The sequence below is a fragment of the Ruditapes philippinarum genome, unplaced genomic scaffold (genome assembly GCF_026571515.1).
Source record: "Ruditapes philippinarum isolate M1 unplaced genomic scaffold, ASM2657151v2 ctg552_1_1_1_1, whole genome shotgun sequence".
Lineage (NCBI taxonomy): Eukaryota > Metazoa > Mollusca > Bivalvia > Venerida > Veneridae > Ruditapes > Ruditapes philippinarum.
Genome location: NW_026864408.1, coordinates 106,534 through 133,632, shown reverse-complemented (window position 1 = coordinate 133,632; position 27,099 = coordinate 106,534). Strand labels below are relative to the sequence as shown.

At 32.6% G+C, this 27,099-nt stretch overlaps 2 protein-coding genes across 2 annotated transcripts; one reads left to right on the top strand and one right to left on the bottom strand.

Annotated features, from left to right (window-relative positions):
• Positions 1–317: 317 nt before the first annotated feature.
• LOC132725471 (Y+L amino acid transporter 2-like) lies at positions 318–27,099 on the bottom strand. The gene is made up of 10 exons (XM_060710604.1): positions 26,342–27,099; positions 17,181–17,306; positions 15,430–15,532; positions 12,131–12,175; positions 8,488–8,611; positions 6,619–6,722; positions 5,758–5,854; positions 4,357–4,506; positions 1,564–1,741; positions 318–488 (listed from the first exon to the last, which is right to left on the bottom strand). The coding sequence occupies exons 1-10, from the start codon at positions 26,802–26,804 to the stop codon at positions 424–426; spliced, it is 1,455 nt and encodes a 484-aa protein (XP_060566587.1). The 5' UTR covers positions 26,805–27,099; the 3' UTR covers positions 318–423.
• Positions 17,472–21,450, top strand: LOC132725470 (zinc finger protein 862-like). Its single transcript, XM_060710603.1, has 2 exons — positions 17,472–17,582; positions 18,507–21,450. The coding sequence occupies exons 1-2, from the start codon at positions 17,549–17,551 to the stop codon at positions 20,294–20,296; spliced, it is 1,824 nt and encodes a 607-aa protein (XP_060566586.1). The 5' UTR covers positions 17,472–17,548; the 3' UTR covers positions 20,297–21,450.

The following is a 27,099-nucleotide window of genomic DNA, read 5'->3' as shown; positions in this document are numbered from 1 at the left end:
GAAAGTTTGGTCAAAATCCGTTGAGAAATGATGGAGGAGTTGCGCACAGAAGAAATTGTTCACTATATATTCTATATAAGAAAAAACAACAAAGGGCCATAATTAGGTCAAATATTATCCAATGGCAAAACCCCGACAATATGCGCCAGGGCACTTGATGACAAAGCTTCTGTGAAAGTTTGGTCAAAATCCGTTGAGAAATGTAGGAGGAGTTGCGCACAGAAGAAATTGTTAACGCCCGCCCGCCCATCCGCCCGCCGACATACCTCAATCTAATAACCAGTTTTTTCCTTCGGAAAACCTGGTTAAAAACCTGTGGACAGTACCACTAATTACTACTAAAATGTCTCGGCCCAGCTGTCAACAAACATATAGCAGTAATACTTATATTAACATGGGAACAGCCGGTCTGTGCTGCATCGTCTAATCTTCCTTCATTTCCTCCATTACACTCATACATGTCTTCTGTGTAATAATTGAAAACTTGTCTGTAAAAAAAAGATAGAGTTTTTTTTTCTATTCATGTAAACTTGTACAGAAAGATCACATGTTTTTAGGCACTACCTTTATACATTTGTATAAAGACCACACTTTTATTTGCTGTTTCAAGAATTGCTAAGCACTTGAAGTTTTACAGAAAGGTTGCGCAAGTTTTCCACATAGGCCTTAAATCATGACTCGAAAAAATTCTGTGAAGTTTAAAGTGAATAACCTTGATAGCTTTTAAGAAAAGAACTTGTATTCAAATTTTATTGAGTGTTATGGGCTAATACCAAATAGCTAAGCTACAAAGCAAAACAATCTTAATTTTAAAAATAAAAGCAAACTTAAAAACAGCTTGTAAGAGGTATAATATCACCGCTAATGTAGAAGAAGTATTTTATCTCAACAATTTATCTTTAAAAACAATTCAAAAAGAGGATAAAGAAATTTAGTTTTTCTTATCTCAAAACTGAATTTAAAACCATTTTTTTTCAAACATTTTCCTCAAATTTTTTTTTAATGTTATAGCAGGTCAATAAAGAGTAAACTGAATAGGGAGTTGCAAAAAAATCATGAAACTGATAGATATATTACAACAGAAATTTTGCTGTTTTGTTTGTTTTTTGTTTTTTGTTTTTTTATGAATCACATAAATTATTAACTTCCTTTTTTCATAGCAATCACTTATTTACAAATAGTATCTGGAAATGATGTAGTTGGCGTCAACAAAAGAAATTCCGATAAAACTGAAGATGGCGTTTTAATAATAATTTAATAATAATAATAATTAACGTTAGAATTATTATCACTATTATTAACAAACTTTAAACAAAATGCCATCATCAATTTTGGACATAATTGCTATTGTTCGTGTCATTTTATTGATGTCAACAATTTCAATTCCTTTAGTTATTTGTAAATAACTTAGTATTTATGGAAAAAAAATGGTTTAAATGTGACTCATTAAATAAACAGCAAACTCCTTGATAAAGAGGGGCTTAACCCCTCAAAACTTCAAAGACTGATAACTTTGTGAAAGAGATACATATGTTGTTTTGTTATAATTTGTTACAAACTTACCTAACAAATCTGTGAAGAACTGTGGCTTGGACTTCCACTTGACACCAATAATATACACCGGTATACCAGTACATACCATTATTATACCCATAAAACATTCCATCGGACTGTTTGTTAATGGTGTAATCATTAAAAATAGACAAATCACCATAAAAAATATCGGAAAACCAATAAATACCTGAAACAGAAAAATAAATTTCATTAATATTATGATAAAAACTTGAGCATTAAGTCACAGTTGCACTATAAATGCCATATTATGGCGACTTTCGTATAGAAGAACACCCGAGTTGCTGCACAGTTCCTTATTTAAGCATGAGTAGAACCATCAATTTTTTGTAAGGTAGATCGGTTTTTTTTTCTTCTGACCTTTGAACATCAACAGAGCTCTTTTTAGACAGTGATATTTAATATTTAGTGATATTTGTGAAATTTAATTTGATATTTAAAATTGTTTTGGTTTTTACCCTATTTAAGACAGTGACTAACTTTTCCGTCAAACAGGCCATTCAGACAAATAATTATTGAGTATCAAACATTTTTGGAAGACCAATATAAACCTAATTAAATCATTATTCTCTGGTCTTAATAAAAAGCACATAAATTTGAACATCAAATAATTGAGTAATTATAAAATATGTGCTCTATTTAATCTATACAAGAGGGCCATGATGGCCCTGAGGTCGCTCACCTGTATATAGGCCCCCCCCCCCAATGTTGCAGGGCCAATTTTACCCAAGGGCTTTTATTTGCACAAACTTGGTAGACACCCATAAGAAGATGTTTCATGCTAAACATCTAAGCTCTAGCTCATTGGGCTTTTTAAAAGAAGATTTTTTTAAAGTTTTTACTATACACATATAGTTAAAAACAATGACACCCCTGGGGCCGGGCCAGTTTTGACCCCAGGGCTTTTATTTGAACAAACTTTGTAGACACTTACTAGAAGATGTTTCATGCTTAACATCTAAACTCTAGCTATTTGAGTTTTTTCAAAGAAGATTTTAAGTTTTTGCTATACACATATAAAGAAAATCAATGACCCCCGGGGCGGGGCCAATTTTGACCCCAGGTCTTTTATTTAAACAAACTTTGTAGACACTCACTAAAAGATGTTTCATGCTTAATATCTTAACTCTAGCTATTTGGGTTTTTTCAAAGAAGATTTTTTAAGTTTTTGCTATACACATATAAGGAAAATCAATGACCCCCGGGCGGTGCCAATTTTTACCCCAGGGCTTTTATTTAAACAAACTTGGTAGACACCTATTAGAACATGTTTGATGCTAAATATCTTAGCCATAGCTCTTTGAGTTCTTTAAAAGAAGATTTTTTAAGTTTTTACTATATGCATATAGGGAAAATCAATGACCCCCCGGGGCGGGGCCAATTTTGACCCCAGGGCTTTTATTTGAACAAACTTGGTAGACACTTATTAGAACATGTTTCATGCTACATATCTTAGCTCTAACTCTTTTGGTTCTTTAAAAGAAGATTTTTTAAGTTTTTACTATATGCATATAGGGAAAATCAATGACCCCCTGGGGCGGTGCCAATTTTGACCCCAGGGCTTTTATTTGAACAAACTTGGTAGACACCTATTAGAACATGTTTGATGCTCAATATCTTAGCCATAGCTCTTTGAGTTCTTTAAAAGAAGATTTTTTAAGTTTTTACTATATGCATATAGGGAAAATCAATGACCCCCCGGGGTGGGGCCAATTTTGACCCCAGGGCTTTTATTTGAACAAACTTGGTAGACACCCATTAGAACATGTTTCATGCTAAATATCTTAGCTCTAGCTCTTTGGGTTCTTTAAAAGAAGATTTTTTAAGTTTTTACTATATGCATATAGGGAAAATCAATGACCCCCGGGGCGGGACCAATTTTGACCCCAGAGCTTTTATTTGAACAAACTTGGTAGACACTCACTAGAAGATGTTTCATGCCAAATATCTAAGCTCTAGCTCTTATGGTTTTTTAAAAGAAGATATTTAAAGTTTTTTCTTTCGGTTGCCATGGCAACCAGAGTTCTGCATGGAATTAAATTCTTTAAACAATTTTTAAAGGTGACCACCAAAGGAACATTCCTGTGAAGTTTGGATGAAATTGGCTTAGTGGTTTATGAGGAGATGTCATTTAAAGAAAAAGTTTACGGACGACGGAAGGACGGACGGACGCCGGACGAAAAGCGATCACAAAAGCTCACCCTGTCACTTTGTGACAGGTGAGCTAAATATGGTTGTGGCACTAAACTCTATGACAATTCTTTAGTCAAAAAGAACTTTTTCCTAAAACAAATATTTGTATCTTGGAGAGATTTTCAATTCACCCTCAAAAATTAAACATAAGTGTTAGCAATTTAGCAACAGCACAGAAAGAAACAATTATTTGTAACTTAGAATGTTTCAGTACACAAAATATTATAACAAACATTAAGAATTCATCATTATTTGTAGAGTTACTCTAGAGAGTTCACTGTTATCCATTTCTGTATATTTTTCTCCATTTGTTAGCACAAATGGATATACATGTAGTTCCAGCAGAAACATGAATACCATAAAATATCCAGACATGATAAAATAAAACTGATTTTTAGTTGAATAGAGTGTCTTAGTATAAGTCACACAAGCTTAGATGACCATATTTGCATTACACCATTAAGCTACTTACAAATTTTCAAACAAAAACTTACTCATTTCAATGAATATGTAAATAATCATAAAATCTATGCATTTTAATGATAATTTATGTAATTTTGACTCTGCAGTTTTTTTCATATCTATACTTACTTTAATGGGTCTTTCCATATCGGGTCGACTGTATCGTAAATATAACATCCCGGCTATACTGAGGCCGATAAATGAAGATTCAACAAAACTTGCATAGTTGATTAAGGCAAATATGTCATCTGAGCTCAACATAATCAATGACAGAACACACTGAAAGTAGAAACAATACCTCATTCGTTAATTATTACACAAATACCGGCAATGACAGAACACACTGAAAGTAGAAACAATACCTCGTTCGTTAATTATTACACAAAAACCGGCAATGACAGAACACACTGAAAGTAGAAACAATACCTCGTTTGTTAATTATTACACATATACCGGCAATGACAGAACACACTGAAAGTAGAAATAATACCTCGTTCGTTAATTATTACACATATACCGGCAATGACCCCGTCACCAACATATTTTATTAAGGCCTAAAACATAAATGTCTGTTTCTGGATTTGTTACTTAAAACTCCCAACAATAACCCTTAGTCAGCTCAATACTTTGGAAGATGAAACCAGAAAAAGGACATTGACTTTTGGCTTCTTTTGTCTGATTCTGGTTAGGGACAAAACCTTTTATATAATCCCTTTAAATCTTATATCCAATCCCTTTGAATCCATCAGAATTCCACCATCTTTGTTCCTATAACTGGCAGGTCAAACATAAATTGGTCCGAAATATGATTGAAGTTCTGAAACATTTGATGCGAGAGGTTTTGTCCCCAAGTAATTTCCCGGGCACCTCCGAAATTATTACACATACAGGGACCAGGGACATATACTTACCTTAATTGGACGTTCCAAATGAGGTTGGGTAATTCGTAAATACAAGAGTGCGGCAATAGACACCGCCATAAATGCCGAGGTGACGTAACTACTGTAGTTGATTAACGCAAACAAGTCATCGTAACTCAACATTATTAGTGATACAATACACTGAAATATCATTTAACGCGCCATTATTTAGTGAGAAAAAAACCTGAACAAATGATTTAAGATTGTCCAAATTCAAAATTTTAGTTTTACATTTGTAATTAAGTCAACTTGTTGAAAACAATGTTACACAAGATTTAAGCCTGAAATAAAATCACATATGAAACAATTTGTTCACTAATGTTACATTTATGATCATATCAACTTGATGAAATCCGGTTCACTTCATCAATGGTAAGGAAAGAGGTGGCCTAGAGTTTAAGGAGTTTTGGGATATTTAGGTGAAAATTTAACTTTATTCAGTATAGTGCCTTGTCATACTCCCGGCAATTCAGACTGGCCTGGCCCTATGCTGGGGTCCGGCACCTTCAATCCTATAAGGTAAAGTTCAAAGTGGGTGTAGCCATATCATTAGGCAAATTATCTAATAAATAAAACCAACAAAAAACCCTCAGAAAAAAACTGAACTTACTCCAAATATTAAAGAAGGCATAGGTGTGAATCTGTTTGTACTGATGGTTGCTAGGAAACCTGGTAAATGTCCCTGCCGTGCTCCCACAAAATACAACCTACAAAACAAAAATAACAATATGTAATATTTAGATTTTATCAAAAAGTTATTGCAAATAACATCATTCAGTACAAACTCTGCACAGAAGCATCATTTTGGTGACAAATATATTCAATTTTTGGTTGTTGCGGGGTGTTGCTCTTTCTTTTTTTGTGGGGTTGGGTTTTAAGTCACACCAACACAGTATAGGTCATATGGCAACTTTCTAGCTTTTACTGGAGGAAAACCCTAGGTACAACCTCTGTACATTAGTTCAGGCAGAAATGGGCACCTGAGGAGAACCACCAATGTTCCGTAAGCTAGCTGAATAGCTTTCTCACATGTAGAATCTGACAACACATGCACAGCTCTAAATCCACAGTGGTGAGAGGCAAAAGGTCTGAAGTCAACAACCTTTAACCACTCGGCCACGGAACACACATGCTCTAGACAGGTTAAATTACAAAATATTGTAAAAAGGTAATTGCTCTACTGAGAGCTGTTCTGCAAAGGTTACACTATAAATTCTATTATCGTAATAAGTTCTAATAATAATACACCTTAATTTAATACATAAGTTCCAGCACTCTTTTTAAAGACTTTTAAAAGTTTTCAGTAATACTTAACATGGGATTAGAAAACATGAAAACTCTCAATTAAGCATAATTTTAATAAGTTTTATTTAGGTGTATATTAAAACCTGAACTTCGTGCAAATGCATGAAAACTTGCGTGCATGTTGTTATGTTCAATCCAAGTTAAAAGTAAATTTTATTCAACAAACCTAGCTGATGTAAAAATGGCCCCATTTACACCACCGAATGTTGAACAAGCTACAAAAACTGGCATGATCCATTTCATAACACCGTATGTACGATCTGCAAATGTCTGCAAACATAGGAATATGTAAAATTATAATAATATTTTATCTCAGATTAAAACTATAAGTATAGTTTTATCAATTTCATTCTGTTATACACATGCAATAATTTGTTATACATATGTAATTATAAATCAGGACTGTTTGTTTGTTGCAAGGAGCCTATGATCCAGGGTAGTCCATAAGCACTTATGGCTGGGGTAACATTTCCGTTGCTCAATTGGAATGACAGGGGATAACACTTCCATAACTCAAACATGTGGATTTTCTTCATATTTCTTTCATAAAATAATGGATATATCATTTTTCTTCATATTTCTTTACGTAAAATAATGGATATACTAGTTGCAACAATCAATATAAGTAATGACTTTTTGTAAAGATTAGTCTTGTGGAACAGGTGCTCATAATTTCACATGATAAACTGCTAAAGAGTCATTAAAACTTTACGAGTAACCATACATTGTTAGTGAGTCAACAGCCAATACTGGGTAATTTTGTAAGCAAAATCATTGTATGACTATGACAACCCAAAAGAACATGTTAGGAAAAATCCCAATGACAGCAAATTACACAGTAAATAACTTGATATCACAGACAGTTTCTCATTAAACCATTCCTAAACAGTTCATTAAATATCATTTCTATTTGTATATCATTAATCTCAATATTATCGGCAAACAAAACACACTTTTGTTTGTTTGTTTGTTTCATTTTACGCCTTTTTCCAACAGTATTTCAGTCATATAGGCGGGTAGTTTCCTAACCATCGTTCCTGGAGAGTTACACCAGTACTAGACTACCTTCCTCCATGCTAAACTACCAAAGCATCTCCCGTGGATCGAACCCACGCCAGAGAGGTAACTGGAGTAGAAGTCATCAACTCTAACCCTCGACACTTAAGAATTATTTTTACTATATTGATAATCACTCGATATTAGTAAATATAATAATAAATGTTTTCCAGTTTAAGTGATTCTGCCAACAATAAGTGGCAGTACATTTTTTCCCTCTCAACTTTACAAGTATTAAAATCTATTAAATGAATGTTGACACTTAATAGCTTCTGTATATAAATAACTCGGCCAAAAACCAGTACTAGCCAGTGAAAAATAGATTTCATTTATTGACATAAATAATGAACACTTAAAAAGCTTAAGTTCAGACATTCAATATTTCATTTTTAAACTGCAAAAAGAGACCTCTAAGACATATATATTGACTACCTTTAAAAGTTAACCTTTTTTTTAACTTAAAAATATCAATTTGACAAAATTTGAAATGTACCATATGTATTAAAAATATGCTCCTGTAACTAAATGACACAAGAATTTTCACTTCCAACTGTGACTACTGACATATATGCTGCTGCTGCATAGAATAATCCATTTTTTATTTAATCCTAAACACACTAAATATCTTAAATGGACTTGTCCATCTTACAATCTGGACAAAACCATTCATTATTTTTTAGGAAAATTTAAAAATATGAACCGATTGAAAAGTTAACATTACAGACCATGATCAGACGGCAGGATGTATCACCTGATCTTGGTCTAAACTGGTAACATAGGAGGTAATATCCTGATAGCAGACTCAAGGTTTCAGGATTTCAAAATCCAAACATAAATTACAACTATCTAACAGTCGAGTTAGGCCCGACTGCACAGCGCTATTTGCAGAACTACCTGAGTCTACCCTGGCATCATTGTCTCTCCATTACTGCCACTCAAGCCAGTATTAAATGATTTAAAGATAAAGAGTTATACTTACAACAGCTACAGCATCTGACATCAGCATTTCATGTGGTGTAAGGACAGTAAAGTATGCAATGTTTGCCAGCACATAAATGATTGTCACTAATGGAATGGATATCCAGATTGCTCGAGGTAAATTTCTGAAATGTAAATCATTCATTAAATCAATCATTCAATAATCTATACAAATACTCAACTTTTTAGTTTTTCCTCTGCTAGTTCACCAGTACTTTATTGACAGCATTTCTTTCAGAAACCAGAAAGCACTTACCAAATAAGCAAGCACTTACTAAATTAGCAAGCAATTCCCAAAATTGGACAGTCAGAGTTTCTGATAGACAACCTTTCTTTAAACAAGAAAGTAACAAGTTTATCAGTCATTTGAAACACTGCTGGATAATTAATGGCACTCTGTACATTCAAATTGTCACATGTGCTGCACTCATGACACAAACTCTCAAATCTAGGATTTGTACATCCAATGCTCTATACATCCAACGCTTTATATCTAATGCTCTATATATCTAATGCTCTACATATCCAATGCTCTATATATCCAATGCTCTATATATCCAATGCTCTATATATCCAATGCTCTATATATCCAATGCTCTATATATCCAATGCTCTACATATCCAATGCTCTACATATCTAATGCTCTATATATCCAATGCTCTACATATCCAATGCTCTATATATCTAATGCTCTACATATCTAATGATCTGCATATCTAATGATCTATATCTCATGCTCACCCAATGCTCTTATATAAATGCCTTTAATATCTCATGTCTACATTCCAAGCTTTACATATAAATACTCACATATAAAAATGATACCCAAATACTGTAATATCTAATGATAAAAAATGCTCCAAAAATATCTAATGTCTTCATATTTAATGCCCTATATATCTAATGTTTTACATATCTTATGCTTTACATATCCAACGCTCTACAATGCTCTATATATCAAAATATACTCTACACATAAAAAGCTAAATGGCTAAGCACATGGCTTTAATTACAGTGGCATTCATTCAGTTTACAAATAGATTTTTTTTTGTTCAAAATTAGCAAACAAATACTTCTACAATTTTTAACTGTTATCATTTACTGAATATCGAAAAAAAATGTATGTTCACTGGGAGGGTTATATGATCTATGAACATTGATTTGGAATAAAGAGTTCTATACTGCACCAACAGACAGATGTAAACAAAAATGTATATTTTGTCATGGATTTTTTAAAGTAATTCTATAGTCCCAATAATGCTAAAGATTAAATGCTAATGTATAATAAATTGACAAATCATAATTCACCAAATTGTTACAGATGTATTTTTAATAGCCAGTATATTTGCATAACATATGGTATTCAATTGCATACATAAATTTATACAATTTTGTTCAAAACCTGTGAAAAATACAACCTATATGTCAGACCTCCATACAGCTCACATAACTATTTGGTAAAACATTTTCTTATATAATTTTTCTGTATATATTTGTTAAATTTATTGGACAACAGGTAATTGACAATTTTTATATGTTCTATGTAAACTTAACACATGTAATTATCCAAAACATACATGTACATGAACTCACTGGTAGCATTAATTTCTTGTCTAAATATAAGCATAATATATATGTTTATAAAAAAACCTACATGTACTTAGGCCAAAAGATACAAAGTTCTGTTTCTGGTCCTCTAATAAAAAATTCTCGATAGGTCTTCACTTATATTTATATTCTTTAAATATAATTTGACATATAGTCAGGAAAACTTATTGAAAAAATGTTAATAAAAATACTAAGGCCTGCAGTCCAAAAATAAGAGGGTAGGTACGGGACGTAAAATATAACATTTTTTTTTTGCCTAACATTTATGGATGCAGCTGGCATATTTATTACAGTAATCAACGACAGCAATAATTACTTTCTGACCTTTACTTAATGCTACTGTATTATTAAATATGAATATTAAGGAATAGCTACTTTTCCAAGTGCATTTATTTAATTTCACAAAAACTACCTTCTTTTAGATCAGACTAGCATAAAAATATAAGTTTTCACTTTTTTCTTAACCCATTACTTCATGACCATTTTGTGAAAAATGGCTGTTTTTATTGAAAAGTCTCCCGTTACAAGTTCAAATTGCTATAATACTATAAAAACTGCTTCAACACTAATCAAACTTGGCACAAATGTTGACTGGACCATTGCCCTTGCAACAACATGCTCAGGCTTAAATTTTCTGTTACCTTGGCAACGAGGGGACATCTCAAAATTGCCAGAAATCACTATTTTGCGTTGATTTTTTCCATCAAAATTTATTTCAAAGTGCTGCAACTTCTCAATGGATTGAGATAGAGTCAAATGCTTTTCAGCGTTGGTTACACGTTACCTTATGATCATTCTTGGGTCATTTACAGCCTCTCACAAGTCCAAAATTTTCTTGGGCACATCCCCCTTCTGGCAACCCCCTGATGTATCTTTTGGTTGGGGTGCCGCGCCGAAAAAGAGGTCACTTTTTTAACAACATTTCTCAAACAAAAACAAGTGTTTGGGGTCTAAATAAGGCATTTTGTATCATTTGAGACAACAAAAAAAGGGGGGGGGGTGAAAAAGGTGTTAAAAGGCGTGTATATGAAGTAATGGGTTAATATATATTTCGTAATCATCTTTTGATATCCTCTTGTTTAAGTTTCTCCACTGTGAGTAAGCCAGTTGATCTATGTAAGAAATTCAAATTTCATTTTTTAGGCCTTTGACCTCAGTGGAGTTCCTTTAAATTAAATATTTAGTGCCGACCTTTTACTTCACTCTATGACAAGCAGACATTTTTTTTTCCTATCCCTACCTGACAACAGTAAAAAGCCATATAAACGATCTAATAAATATCTTAACAAGTAAATCAAGAGAAGGAGAGAACACACATCAAACATCAGGATGGTTTGTAACTGGTTTATTCTAGGATCTACCGGTTTTAGTCTTGCAAGACCTTCATCAGGATAATAAATATCTTGTAAGAGCCGTTACATTTTTATATTACAATTTTCAACCTGTCTACAGTCGTATTCCTCTAAGTGCCATATTGATGCCAAACAGGAGTATTTGTAAACAACAGAACAGTTTTGATTGGCAATAGTAAAAAGACTTATAACTGAAGAGCCCTTACCTTTTTATAACAATTTTCATCCTGTCTACAGCCGTATTTTCTTACAGTGTCATAATGCCAAACCAAACAAGAGAACAATTTTGATTGGCAATAGTTTAACTTGAATATAACTAAAGATATTTATAAGCACTTGGAATTAATTAGAAAGTAACAAATACATGTAATAATCAAATCATAAATTAAACTCATATGTCACACAGTGTTATACCAGAGTACTTGTACTTGGAAACCAGATGGCGCTTTACCAAATAAGAAATAGTGTTACAATAAAGTAATTGCAGCCCAGAACCTTATACTGTCATTTTTGTAAAATCTAAGAAAGCTATCACAGTAGCCTTTGGAACATTTAGCCTAAAATAAAGGTAAAGTGCAACATTTAGCTTAAAGGGTAAAGTTCTATGGAAGGAACCTACACACCAACAATCTAAGCCCACATACATTGCAACATTTAGCCAGAATATAAAATAATTGCAATACCTGTATGGATCTTTAAGTTCCTCCGTCACAAAATTGAGGTAGTTCCTGAAAATAAAAACGATAAAAGTTGTTTAACTGAATTGAATTGTATGTGTTTCAATAATAAATAATGGTTAATGCATTCCTGACTCAAGGCTTTAAAGCTACATGCCTCCAGATGTGCCAAAATATTTCATGAAATTCATAAGTGAGTTAATATTTTCCTTTATTGTTCAGATTGAAAGAAGGACAAGTTACTAAAAAAAAATAGCATGGAAAGAGTAAAGCAAAATCTAAGTCCAGAGAGGGTTTGTGTGACTGACCTTTAATATTTTGAGGTGTCTTTAATGTGCTATCTTGACTTGGTATTTTACTAAATTTATGTTGGTTAGGTAGTATGCTACTTAATGTTTCATTTATATATGTAAAAAAAATTACATTTCAAAGGTGCAGTTGACAAAATTTTCCTGATTTCATCATACACACACACAAATGTAGAAAAAAATCTTATTGTTCCTATCTTTTGAAAAGGCCATGGTTAAAGTAACAAGTTCATTAGAGAATAGCATGTAAACAAACTATTTTGACTGCACGATAATTGTCAATATAGGTCCCATTTCAACACCCAGATCTTGTTTGTTTTGTATTTTACCAAAGTAAAAGAATGTTTTAAGATGTTGATAAGGTATCTAAATAACCTAGCATTCTAACACTTGGGATTACCTTTCACAACTTGCGAACATGACCCTATGTTTGTTGTTGAACATAAAATAAACAATTTTGAAGTCATTTGTTCAGAAAAGAAAATACCTGTGGCTTTATAATTGTACATTTACAAAAGTCACTATACCTGCTGTCAGACATTACTGTCTGTCCGCAATTATTTACGTCTTGAAATATAAAACCTTAAAACCTGTCACCCAAGCCACATCTTATCGTCATAAAAAACTCAAATTTTCTATAGATCTTTTACATTAAACTCGTTGACCAGACAGATCAGTGACGGCTTCAATGTCCTAGTGGAAATAAATCAGGACATTTTTGTTTCAGTCATCAAAGGACAACCGGGCCATTCAAAATTAGGCTATAACTCTTATTTTGCCCCACAACCCATTGACAGTTAACCCATTGAACTTAAATATATCTTAACTTAAAATGGACCTAGCCTACATGTACTTCAAATTATGAACTGTGTGCATTGTTTAATATTAAAATTTATTTAATATTTATCAGTTAAAATTATAGTATGGTTGTGCTAGATCATTGATTCAGCGCAAAGCATATCAAGACAAAAATAGCTTGATATCGGATGATAAATATCAATGATGCACCGATTTATCAATAATTACCTATAATTACTTGTTTACTTATATTTATAATAACAAAGGTTACATGTAAATGTGCACTCATACAAAATGAAACAAAATTTGCAGGGATTTATTCCCTTTAAAGTTAACTTATACATTAAAATAACATTAAAATCATTTCACTTTATGTCAGACCATTTAAAATATTTGCTTCATCAACAAAATATTTACAAAATATCCACATTAAAATGATCTCATATATGAAGCATTTAAAATGTTTTAATTACATCTATAACTTTTGCCTAAACCTAGTAAGCTTCTAAATATAAATAAAATTTCCTAAGGATATTCAAATAAACTGACAGTTGACTAAAATGTAGACCACAACTAAAGAACTAATCATCACCTTAGTGCAAAAACGGTTTAACTCCTATTAGCTTATATAATGAGTTAACCTGTTAATAGGCGTTATTACGCCCTGATGACATAATGTAATAAAGATAATGTAATGTAAAACTCTTCATTTTGTCTTTCAAATTTCAGTTCCATGAGAATTTAGTGATCAAAGCTGCGGACAGTTGCTAACTTCAATCCTGCAAAGTAACCACATGAGTTTAACACTCAGTGTCGATGCAACTGAACCAATAACAAAATCTTAACCGAACATGTCAGGACCGATATCAAACTGTGCAGTTGATATCTTGAATTTCTTTCTTTATAAAAATACTGTCCATTTATTCTTTTGAAACAGTGGGTTGCCATCACATTGACAAATTGGTCAAAAAATTTTATTCAATAAATTAACATTTTGCGAAAAAACCCATTTTCTATTATGACAAGTTTAAAGTTAAAATAACAACCCCAGTCTACAGATAGGTCAATTGAATATTTTCTTGGTTCATGATAATGAAACTGTACTACAACATTATACTTAGGCCTTGAAGCTCAAAAAGGGAAATAATTTAGTGAAAATTCATACTAGTTATGGCCCTTGGTTCAAAACTATTTAAGAAATAATATATCCCAAACAGTGATTTTATCGCTCAATAACATCACTGTTTGGAGTTCAGATGCAAGGAATTATTTCACGAGGGCGTAGCCCGAGTGATATAATGATGCGCATCCGACCGACAAACAGTGATGTTATCAAGCGATAAAATCACTGATTTGGATATATTATTTCGATTCTAACACATCAACAAATAAATGTTGCCGTACTTGTTAGTTAAGCAAAATTGCGCCTGATTTGTTTTCGTACTTATTTTCAGCGCATCGGATTTTAGTGGTTACGTCACGTGTAAAATGATTACGTCACACGTCTAAATATAGAACGTCAAACTGTGCATCTGTTGCATAATAACACACACTTTCTGTTCTTCTATGTTCAATAGGGCAAAATGCGGGTTGTGTTAGAATGTCTGAAAATGATTCTGAAAAATGTGTGAAGCTTTAAATGAATCCACAGGTGCTAGTTATCAATAGTTATAATTGTATTTCTGCACTTGTCTTTATATAGATTTCTACTTTTCTTTCAATGACAAAATTTTATAGCAACATTGATGTTTCTCGTGTTATGGGATGGCGTTGTTTAGTGGCAGCGTCAAACTTCCAGAAGCAACAGCTTTGTTGCCATTCAATTTGTGTTTGTTGCCACTGTGTTGTTCTGTGATGTTCCAATAATGTTAAAATCTCACCTTTTTACTCTAAGAAATGAACTTTCAGACATCTAGAGTTCATTCTCTTAACACATATTTATTTATGATAATAAATGAAAAATGTAAGAATCTGTGAAAAGAGCAATATTTTTCAACATTGTAACCACAACTTCTGAAAGCATTTAGAGGCACTGCTCAAACACTGTAGTGATTTAAATCCTTTTCACACTACTAACTTATTAGTGAACAGTGAAAACAATGATCTGCACAAAGGTGTCGGCTTGATCTTGGTCTGCACTGTTTGAACAGGTTATTAAATATGTTGCCGTCAGGAGGCAAAGGGGTTATGGACACTTACCATCCTGCATATGAAAAGAGACCGGAGTAGAACGAGAAAGCAATGCTGCCAAGATTTGTTGTTGTACCTTCCCAAGGCTCCTCAAAACTTTCAACTTGATCATCTGTCAAAAAAAACATGAACACTCAGTACATTGTAAATCAATTTGAACTTGCATTAATTTATAGGACAGGATGTTTTTTTTCTTCTTAATTCACACATACAAAAAACTCAGGTTCATTGTAAATTAACTTTAAATGCATTATGCATTGGTAGACAAGATAGTTTTTTTCTTAATTGACACATACAAGATACAAATCGGATGATAATAGGGAGTTTTTTTTACTTCAATTTGATCAAATTAATTCATCAAATAATCTACATGCCAATGGTCTGAATAAAATTTCATTTTCTAAGGGGAATGAATGGTTATCAAACATCAATAATTTTAATGGGACATAAAAAATATTAAAATATTTTAAATCTTACAAAATTTTTTGCACAGCTGACTTCATAAACATCTAAATTTAATAGAGAAATACACATATGTTAAAGACCTGGGTACATGTACATGTATATTTTCATAATACTTTTGTCTAAAAACTCCTCGAAATTTTCTTAATTTTTTTTTACTGTACAACAAATAGGTAAAGCCACATAAGAATTTATTTCAAAATAAGCTGTTTTCTATTAAGCATTCTTTTTCTTTTCAATTAAACTTTGTATTATATAATTCGTAGTCTACACGGCACAATTCTCCACATTATAACAATGTGTTACAAATACGCTACAATAGTTTATTTGTAAATATTGATACTATTTAATGAAACCTAATATACATAAAGTCCTTAAGACCAATAATATTTTTATAGCTTTTTGGGACCAACAATTATTTTCAATAATACTAAATGTAAATAAACAACTTTGTTTGGGTTAAAGATAAAAGGTCATGGCTTTATTCGGGATAAGTTTTCAATATATTCTATAAAACATTTTTTAATTTGAGAATCAACTTTGTCCGAAATCTAACCTAATGGTAGGATCTTGGCACAGATGAAAGAACAAAGGCTTTGAGATAATACAAAAACAAAATTTTATGCTTAGCAGAATAGGCTGTGTTTCTTAATGTGATAAACAAATAGTTCAATAGACTTACTCCAGAACAAAAAATATTCTGGTTTTTCCCAGTTAATTCGGGGGGTAGGGGGTTCCCAATCAGAAGTCTACCTCTCCCCCCTAACCAAGCATTCCAATTATCAGCGCTCAGCACAATACTGAGAGACTATTGTGCCAAAAAAAACCTCATATATTTGGGATTATTAGACAAAACCTGACAATGCAAAGTAACTTTAGAAAAAATTATTTCCCCAAGATACACTCATTTTAATTATTGTAAATTGACTATTTAAAAATCCAAATAAATTATTAACTGAATAAAATTTATTGTTTGCCATTTTTCAAGCCTAGCTAATACAATAGACACATTTGAAAAATACTTAATTTTATACAAAGAATTGCAATGACCACTGAGTAATTTTTGGCGCAGAAATATGTAGTTACTGGTAAGTTTTGTTTATAACTGTTTATATATGTACTGTGTAATATATGTACCAAAAAGACACTGCTAAAACTGTAAGGTTATGGTATCTTTTAAGTCCTGCAGCACTGACCAAGTCACCATGGGTTAGAATGAAAATTCATCAAACGAAGAATCCTAAATGGATACAAATATAATTCATAAACAAATACTGAATAACAAATAATTTACTTACTTGTTACAAATTTCACAATCCCTGTGATGATAATCATTACCAAGGCGATGATTTTGGCCACAGTGAAAACATCTTGAACTCGAGTTGCCCACTTCACATTGTAACAGTTAACAAATGTCAGTATAGCTGAAAAAAAGAAAATTCAAATAGAATATGGTTACTACCAGCAGGAGATGATAAAGACCTAGGTGTACCTCTGGTCAATGCCAAGTCTTTATATTCATATATAGGCAAGTTTGGGCACTTTGGAAGAACCAATTATAATCATCAGCAATTAAGACTAACTGTAATGTGACGAATTAGCGAGTGTTGATTTATGACCTTGATAAGCGTGAAAACAAAGTGATTGGATTAATTGTTTATTTTGTATGGATAATCGACAGTTAATTGTCATAAACCGAGGTAGGTACCTGTTTCTACTTTAATTAGATAAAATGATTTATTCAATTGTGTGCATCGGCAAGTTTTGATTGATATCCGAAAGTTTGCCGAGTCGGCGAAGTGTGTTTCAACTTTTTGTCTTTTGATTTTTTTTTCCTTTTTGAAGTTAAAGACGTTTAATTTTCACACATTCTATTGATCATGATTTGATTGTATATAATTTTTTCCACTCGCTAATTATGAGAAGCAAAGTTACATTTAAAAACCTAATTCCCTACCCAAACTTTCATCACATTCTCAAAATGTCTCAACGGTCACTTTTGCAATTTGGCATATCTCAAAAACGTAAAAATGATGAGTCTGAGAATGTTGCTCCAAAGCAACTTTCCAAAAAAACAAAAAGTGATCAAAATTCAAAACCTGTTGTACGCATATTCCAAGATAATTGGCTCAAACAATTTGACTGGCTTGAATATAATTCAGACTCCAAGAAGATGTACTGTAAAGTATGTCGTGCTGCAAAAATTCAAAATTCTTTCACAAAGGAAGGGGCTGGTAATTAAACTATTAAATTTATCTTATTGATTAAAAAAATGAACATGCTAACTGTTGAAAAATAAAATGCTCGGCACATAGTGAGGAAATAAAATAATTTATGATATTTTGATTTTTTATTGTAAATATTACTAAATATATGTTAGCTTTTATTTTATCAGTAAGCATTTACAAAAATAATTTGGTCGAGAAAGGTGTTCATATTATTTTCATAAAACTTTTAATTTGCAAGCCTGATTAAATTTGTTAATGTGTTATGATTCATTTGATACACTGAAATTGTATTGGGTAGAAATAATTGTAAACACAAAAGATATTTAATCAATATTTTTTATTTTACAAATATGAAATTTAACAATGCTAACAATTGTCATGTTTTTTTTATTTCAGGAAATCTACAGAGATCCACACTTGTAAAACACAATGAATCCAAGGACCACAAACATGCTGTGCAGGCTGATCACATGAGACAACAGCTGTATGGTACTGATCCAGAGGTAGAAAAAGAAGAACCCATCATACACATCTCAGAATCTGAAAAACACCTATTTCGCACAACATACTTTGTAGCAAAACAAAATCTTCCAAATTCTTTCGTGAACACGCAGCTGGATTTTTTAAGATTAAGTGGTGTTGATCCAGAAATGAAAGACTTGCATAGTGACACTATCATTGGTGTGCAGAAAAGTTTGATTCATGTGTTAGATGAACAAATGAAAAGTGAACTACAAAGTGCTAAGTACTATGGAATTATTACTGATGAGAGCACAGACTTGTCTATTCACAAGAAATTGATAATGTATATAAGGTATGTGTGTAAAAACACTGGTGATTTGAAGACTCAATTAGTTGGAGATATACGAATTGCTGATGGGACTGCGCTAACAATAGCTAATGAACTGAGGAACAAAGTGAAATCACTTGGACTTAACATGGTGAATTTAGTTGGATTTGGTAGTGATGGTGCCTCTGTCATGTTTGGGAGAAAAGGTGGTGTAGGACAGTTGTTAAGAAATGACGCCCCTCTGTTGACTCATGTCCATTGTATGGCCCATAGACTTGCTTTAGCCTGTTCAGACGCATCAAAGGAGGTTCCGTACTTGAAACATTATAGGGATACTTTGAAAAATTTGTATGTTCATGTGTCAGGTTCAGGTATCAGGACATTTAAACTTGAGGCAATGCAAGATATCATGCAAGAACCACAACTCAAACTCAAGGATCCAATAAATATTCGCTGGTTGGCGATGGAAAATGCTGTTACAACTGTTCACAAGTGTTATGGTTCAATTGTGGCCTATCTACAATCAAATGAGGGAAAAAACACAATAGGTGACAACATCGCAGAAGGGCTACTCAAGGATGTGTTACATTATAAGTTTCCTGCCTTTACGGCTGTATTAAGTGACGTGCTGTCAGTTATTGGAATTTTAAGCAAACAGCTTCAAGCTGAATCTTTAGATGTAAGTCAGCTGGACATATTACGTGATAGTGCTCTAGGACGTTTGAATGGTCTTAAAAATGTGACAGGGACAAGAACTGCTGAATTTAAAGACAATATCAGTGCTAATGGAAGCAAATTATTCTTCAAGGGAATACAACTTACACATGCCAATGAGAAGTCTCAAATGGACAAATTGAAAAACGATTACATTGGTAGTGTATGCCATCACCTAGAACAAAGACTGTCAAATGACTCTACTTCAATACTGAAAGCCTTCAGTGTTCTTGAGCCCCGTAGTCTCGACCTTCTCTCAGCATGTGAGACATCCGACAACTTGAAGGAACTTGCTGAGTTCTACAAAATAAGTGAAATGGAACTTAAAAGGGAATTCAGTGGAATAGAAACATTAATGCATGGTTCTTACAAACAACTGACTCTAAGTGAATTTCATAAGGTCTTGTTGAGGCGACACCAAGAGGAATATCCTCTGACTTCACTGTTGGTAACTATAGCCATGTGTATCCCAGTCACTAGTGTTGCTTGTGAACGCGGCTTCAGTCTGCAAAACAGAATCAAAATCAAAGCCAGAACTTCCCTTACCCCAGATAACCTTGACATTTTGATGAAATTATCATCTGGCCCAAGTGTACATAACTTCCCTTATGACAAAGCAATTAAACACTGGCGCCTTGAAAAGAAAAGGAGATTGGCTCAACTTTACAAACCAAGCAAGTGACTTTACAATGATAATGTTCAGTGAAAAGTTCAATAATGATAATCTGAGTATTGAAAAGTTGTGACTGTGTGAAAGTACCTCAGAATTATGCAATAAGGATTGCTTTTTATTCACACTAATTTTGTTAATAGTGTTATGCACTAAATTAATAGCAAGCAAATGATGTCATAATCTCATTAATCATGTCACATTAAACATGGATTTAGTATATATTTTAACAAATATTGAACAATATCAGCCACATTTACTGAGATTATTGTTTACTAATTTTCTCTTTGCCTGTATATATTTTTGTAAATATCTTTTAGAAGTATCCTCATTGATTTTTTAAGTTTATTCCAATCAAATGGCAATATCAAAGTAATCAATTAAATATACTATATAATAAAACATAAGATAGGTTTACTTAGTAAGGATTGTTGACTATTTTTTATCTTTGCCTGTCCTTTTTTGTAAATATTATTTATCAAATATCACCAAATTATACTATTTATTAATATTTATTTTAACAATATAAGCTAGAATATAAATCAAGTAAGATTTTTTTATTGTGCCTGTACATATTTCTGTAAAATAGACAAAGAAATGATGGTACATTTTGTACTCTGCATTTTCTTATTATTGATAATGATACTGTGCATGTATTGATAATTTTTTCTGTTATTAATATATTCATACCCTTAAATTCACTTAAGACAACATTATGTTATGCATTTACTATAATGTTTGAAAAATGTTTGATCATGTAGTACTTCTCATTTATGATTGTTAAATTTGTAAGTTGTATGCTATGTTTATATGTACTTGTACCATGATTGATAAAGAATAAAGTTCTTATTTTTGGATTTTTTTTTTGTTATACCAATTAGCAAATGTTTGAATGATATCACTGAAAGGTTCTACATGGTTACTGCTGTCCTTAAATAACAACAATACAGTCCTTTTCAGGGAAATGTTCCTAGTTATTTACCCAACAATCATGTGAAGGTACCTTGAACTTAATACTTAAAATAATTGCTGTTACCGGTATCATCCCATACTATAAATCAAACATTGAAACACGAAAGAACAACTGACTTCCAGAAATTTTCCTCATGACTTCCAAAATTCCTTGAAAGGAAGTCCTGACTTCCTAAAAAAAATTCCTAGTGGAAGCCCTGATTATATCCTATCAAAAATGTAAAAACGTTTTTTATAATCTATTTTATTTTCAGAAAAAGACAAAATGTCGAAAGCTAAGGAAAGCGTTTGTTTTTTATTGAACTGATTATATATACTATAAATTATGTTAAACACTTAACATCATTCAAGCCAGATTCAAACCCACTGTGGTGCGGAGCAGTGAAAAAAAGGTCTAGGATGGCAACTTTTAACTATTCAACCAAATGTGAATATGTCGCTGGGACATAAGATAACGGGACAAGCAACTCGCGCTTTCTTATCACGGCCAATGTTGGTGTCCAATCGAGATCGATCGATCGATAAGCGCCATTTTTAAACGCCGTAATCACGGTACATGCCGGGTTGATATATTCCGTGCATAAATTTTCCGGTGATTTCGGGAGGTGGGCAATCAAAATAATAGTTAAAAAAAGGTTGTTGGTTTTTTAAATACTTTTTTCATTGAATCAATTTTGAAAATATGAATAAATATGAATCAGATACAGATAAATATTTTACCGTATTTAATTATGATAGAAAATTTACGTTTTGTAATTAAAATATGTTCAGAAATAACTTAATCATTAAATTTCAATTATAGCTTTAATTACATGGTTTATATTAATTATAGAATATAATTATGTCAAATTAATTATAGAATATATATATTATGTAATTAAAGTGTACAGCTGCTATAAACATGTTTATAACATGTAATAATTTCTGGTTTAATGAAATGTCTGACCTTTGTTTTATTCATGTTTGTTTGTGACATGGCCTTTGATAATCTTTGATGTTTAAACTTATTTTTCACATATATTTGTAATTATGTTCTTATTTAGCTTTAATCTTCATTTTTGAATAGATTGATTTCTTACTACACACAATAATGCCCTTTTAAAAGATGCTATTGAATGACAGTTTTAACTCTTCTCCAAATCCCTCCAGAGGCGTGCACGTCGCGGAGAAGGCACACAGCAGGTCAAGTCATAGATCTAAGGTACCAGAGGAAATTGGTTGACCTGTCGTGACTAACTCTGGAGGGTTGGCGCTAATGAGAGCCGTTTTTGTTATCGTCAGTATGGAACATGATGCCTGGCCAATATTGTCATCTCCTCTACCACCAATGAACGAAGAATGGAAATATCAGGAAGACTCAGCTTGACAAAGACGTCCCCGATGCGACTACCTTAGTGGACAAGCACGGATGCTGAATTCTCGGACATATGGTTATTCCGGCGCCGAGTATAAATAAACTTAAAACTGACTGACAGTTTAAACTCAATTTTGTTCATAAAAAGTAAACATTTAAGATGCAATGTTCATATATGAAATTTTACAGTGGGGGCCTCCGTGGCCGAGGTCGCTGACTTGAGATCACAGGTCCCTCACCGCTGTAGGTTCGATCCTCACTCGGGTCGAAATCTTTCACGTGAGGAAGCCACCCAGCTGGCTTACGGAAGGTCGGATGTTCTACCCAGGTGCCCACTCGTGCCTGAAATAATGCCCGGAGGGGCACCTGGGGTCTACCTCCACCAATAAAGCTGAAAAAAAATTGACGAAAAATCTCGGCGGGACGCTCTAGGATGGCCCGACTTGAGTGTACGGTCGCCCATATGGGCTTTCCGGCAGCGACCTTAAATAAACGCATTAAAAAAAATAAAAAAAAAAATGAAATTTATACACACTGATACACTGCAATATGGCTTATGGAAAATTGGACTTTGTTCACTTTGAGGATATTGATTTAGATTTTTTTCTTGGTGAATTTACAGCTAGTGAATTTGAAAATTCTGAGGATGAGGATAAGATAAGTGTAAAATCTACAGAGGATAAAAGAAAAACTTATATATGTGATCAGTGTGATAAGTCATACAATTCTGTATCAGGTATTAGAGAACATTTAAGGAATAAACATGGACTTAAGCATGTTAAAGGTTAGAAAAACTTTGTTTATGCAATGTTTCTTAATGTGGTCTATTTCAGTTGTAAATAGTATAACAACTAAGATTCATATTTGCAAAGGCCACGTCATACTGGTCATCAACCTGCATACCCATGGTTAGAGTTCCAGCTTCGACCCATTTGTCATGTGACATTTCTGTATGTATATACATGCATCAGACGTGGGCAATACCCTTGATTTTTATATATAATGAACCAGTGACTCTTATGTCCCAGGTTGACGTTTATGCACCAACAAACCACTCTAATTGTAAACCCTTTTTTTTTTTCATGTTTAGAGTCTTTATTGAAAGTTATAAGAAAATTGCACATTTTCAACAGAAAATTGCACATTTTCAACAGAAAATTGCACATTTTCAACAGAAAATTGGTTACAATTAAAAAATTAAACTTGGGAAAATTACATATACAATGTATCTGCAGATCTGCAACAAAGCCAGGCCATGCATCATTGCATGGTAGATGATCAATATCATTAGATAATGAAACTGAAATAATTTACTGAAATAATGCCAAGACGTACTGTACATACTGAGAGGCATGACAGCATGCACATCCATGCAATCTGACCAGTCTCTATATTGTTGACCTTGGACTATAACACAGATTCAGAAGATATAAAGCCAAAAGGGATAAGATCAATTAACCAAGTGCCAATTAATAACATGTTATAACCCCATGAATTAATTAACACCACAGAGGCTGACCACTGCGCTTGCTGATCCTTATCAGTATCCCTTCCCTTTTTATAGAGCAGCTGAACTGATGTGTATAAAGCTCTTGACTTCAGGCATGTGATCATAATTATAAGTTATTTATTACACTAGTAATAAATATGGCCATATGTTGCTGCTAATCTAAAATCATTCCCTTAATTCTCATCGAAATATTTTCCCAAATTAATATACATTTGTATAGACTTAGACTAATATAGCTGGAAATCTTTTTTCCCAATTTATATTTAGACAGACTTTGAATATTCAATATTATATATTTAATATTTTAACTGCAAATTTAGAATTGAATTATTAGCTTCAAATGATATGATTTATGTAGTTTTGTCCAGAAAATTAATTTAATCATGAACACAATATGTTGAAATTTAGAGACTTTTTTGCAACAATACGATTAAACTAAAGAAGTGTGTCCACAGTATACAGATGCCCCCTGGCCCACGTTCTACTAGTTTGTCAGCGAGTCCCACACCTTGAAAGCAAGACAGACATAAGCAACAACTCCCCCTTCCTCCAAGTGAGAGCATGAAAATGGTTTAATACCATACAATGAAGCAAATGGATCAAAATTCAACAGTAATAAATTTGCCAGTATGTGTCCAAGTTGGTACATTTGTACAAAAATACTTATGTACAAATAACACTTAACATAACTGACATTTATCTATGTCAGTTAAAAAAAAAGAAAACATCAGAAAGAACGAACAATGGTTCACTATGTTAAAGGTTAATTAATTAACAGTTACACCTTGGGGATAAGTCTATTTTTTGTTGATATAAATGTTATCATAGTAAGAAATTACATACTACTTTTGAGAAAATAGGTTGTTGCTTAAAGTGACATTATGCTATTTTTTTAGGGTCAAGTTGAGGTAAATTAGATGTATATTCCAAAAGAATGACTATTATAATGGCGAGTAAACAATAATTAATAATTACAATTATTGTAAACTAAAGGATACAATATAAAAACTTGTCTAAAATATAAAAAGACTGTCCCACTCTTCATAAATTGGACATAACCGCTAATTCCTGAAGGATATCTATATGAGTCTCAGGGTCGTCACAGGGGTTAATGATTACTCAGTGATGCTTAATATTATAAAATTGAAAACATTAATATGAAAAAAATCATTAAATGTAGTAACATTTGTATTTTAATTTTACTTGAACACTCACTATTTGCTCTTATTGGCAAAATGTCACTTTAATTAAACAGATGCTTTTTGGACATAATGTCACTTTAATTAAACAGATGCTTTTTCTATAGAGTAGGTCTTAAGAGGAGCCTACCTTGGGCTCTGATTAACATTGACAAATATGTAAACAAAAGTGTTTACTCAACACAGGAAATACAGACCAAGACAAATTTATATTTGATACAAGTCACCTTTTACATTTCTCAAGGATTTATTTGTTAAACTGGCTTAGCCGGTTGGAACTGAGAGTACCTGTAAAGCGATTGCAACCAGTACATCTGCTGGCAGAGTAACTTTTAATTTTCATCTTGACATCCCCAAAATAGATAATGGTCAGTTAAAAAAAACAGATGCTGGACAAGCCCATTTATGAAATTCAGCAGCCAGGGTAAGTATAGATATGAGGGTAAGGGTGTAGTGGGAAAAGTTTTAAATCCCTTTCCATCTCACACCAGTAGATTTGTTGATTCCTCTGAGACTCCTCTCAATTTGAAATTTGTTATTTTTTTTCCTATTTGAGAAAGAAGAGCTCATTTGTTTAAGTGAACATATTTATATTTATATGAATATATTATAGTAGACTGTGTCAGGAAGTATTTTATTATTTATTATTTTCATCAACAGCACAAAGTAATATAATACAGTGTAAATGAACATAGTGTATGCCATTTTGAGTTATATTTTAATATTAAAATTTGTGTTATATATAAAAATACATGTTAGCCCAATATACATGTATGCCAGCCTATATGTGATTCAAGTTATTTTCAACTTTAAAATCAATTTTTAAGATATTATTGATTTCAAATCTAACCCCATCAATCATTCATGAATTGAAAATGGAACCTTCCTAATGATGCAACCATGTGTATCACCGAAACTATTTGATGATGAAACCCATGTGTTCAATGCATGGTGTTACTATATAGTAAATTTACTACAAGGGGCCCATAGAGGGAAATCAATAACTAAAATTAAATACTTACTAATGCATAAGGCCGCCAGTAAACTTGCTGCACTTGATGGAACCTCACAGTCTGGAAATATTGGCTGTAGCACATATTTAGCAAATGTCAAAGCTGTAATTGCATTCCCTGTTGGCATAATAATAACTAAAGCAACCCATAAGTACAAAAATGCAGGTAAATGTCCAAATGCTTCTCCAATGTACGCATAATCTGCCCCTGATTTCAGAATACATGTTCCCAGTTCAGCATAGCATAAAGCCCCTACAAGTGAAATAATTCCGCACATTCCCCATACTGAAAGTGACAGTCCCACAGAGCCCGCTTCCATAAGAACTCCTTTAGGGCTAATGAAAATTCCACTCCCCACAATAACCCCCACTATGATAGCCACAGCATTGTGAAGTCCTATTTCCTTCTTCAACTTTATTCTTCCAGAATCACTATCACCGTCAGCATTCACAACCTTAAAATCTTCACCCATTTTCTTAGTGTTTTCTTCAATATATATTAAAAAATCCGACTATCTTATCATAAATAACAAATTAACTGAGAAGTGAAACCCACGTGTTCCACAAAACGATTCCTCTTGGTAATTCGCACAAATTCAAACAGCTCGTAAATGTTGACAGAGTTTATTTTATCAGTGGCACTATATCTAGCTCCGGACAGCCGTATGGGTATTTAGTTAATTCGCTAATGGTCAATTTTGTTACTTCCTAACTTACGCGCGTGGAACTTCACAATGGCAGCAGTAATCAACATCCGGTCGAATTTAT

Bases quoted from the DNA above. Each gene is read 5' to 3' on its own strand.
- LOC132725470 (XM_060710603.1), top strand. From the start codon at position 17,549: ATGGATAATCGACAGTTAATTGTCATAAACCGAG. The intron at 17,583-18,506 runs GTAGGTACCTGT...TTTTTATTTCAG, and splicing joins GTTAATTGTCATAAACCGAG to GAAATCTACAGAGATCCACA.
- LOC132725471 (XM_060710604.1), bottom strand. From the start codon at position 26,804: ATGGGTGAAGATTTTAAGGTTGTGAATGCTGACGGTGATAGTGATTCT. The intron at 12,176-15,429 runs GTAAGTGTCCAT...TTTTATTTTCAG, and splicing joins CTCTTTTCATATGCAGGATG to GAACTACCTCAATTTTGTGA. The intron at 5,855-6,618 runs GTTTGTTGAATA...TTTGTTTTGTAG, and splicing joins GCCATTTTTACATCAGCTAG to GTTGTATTTTGTGGGAGCAC.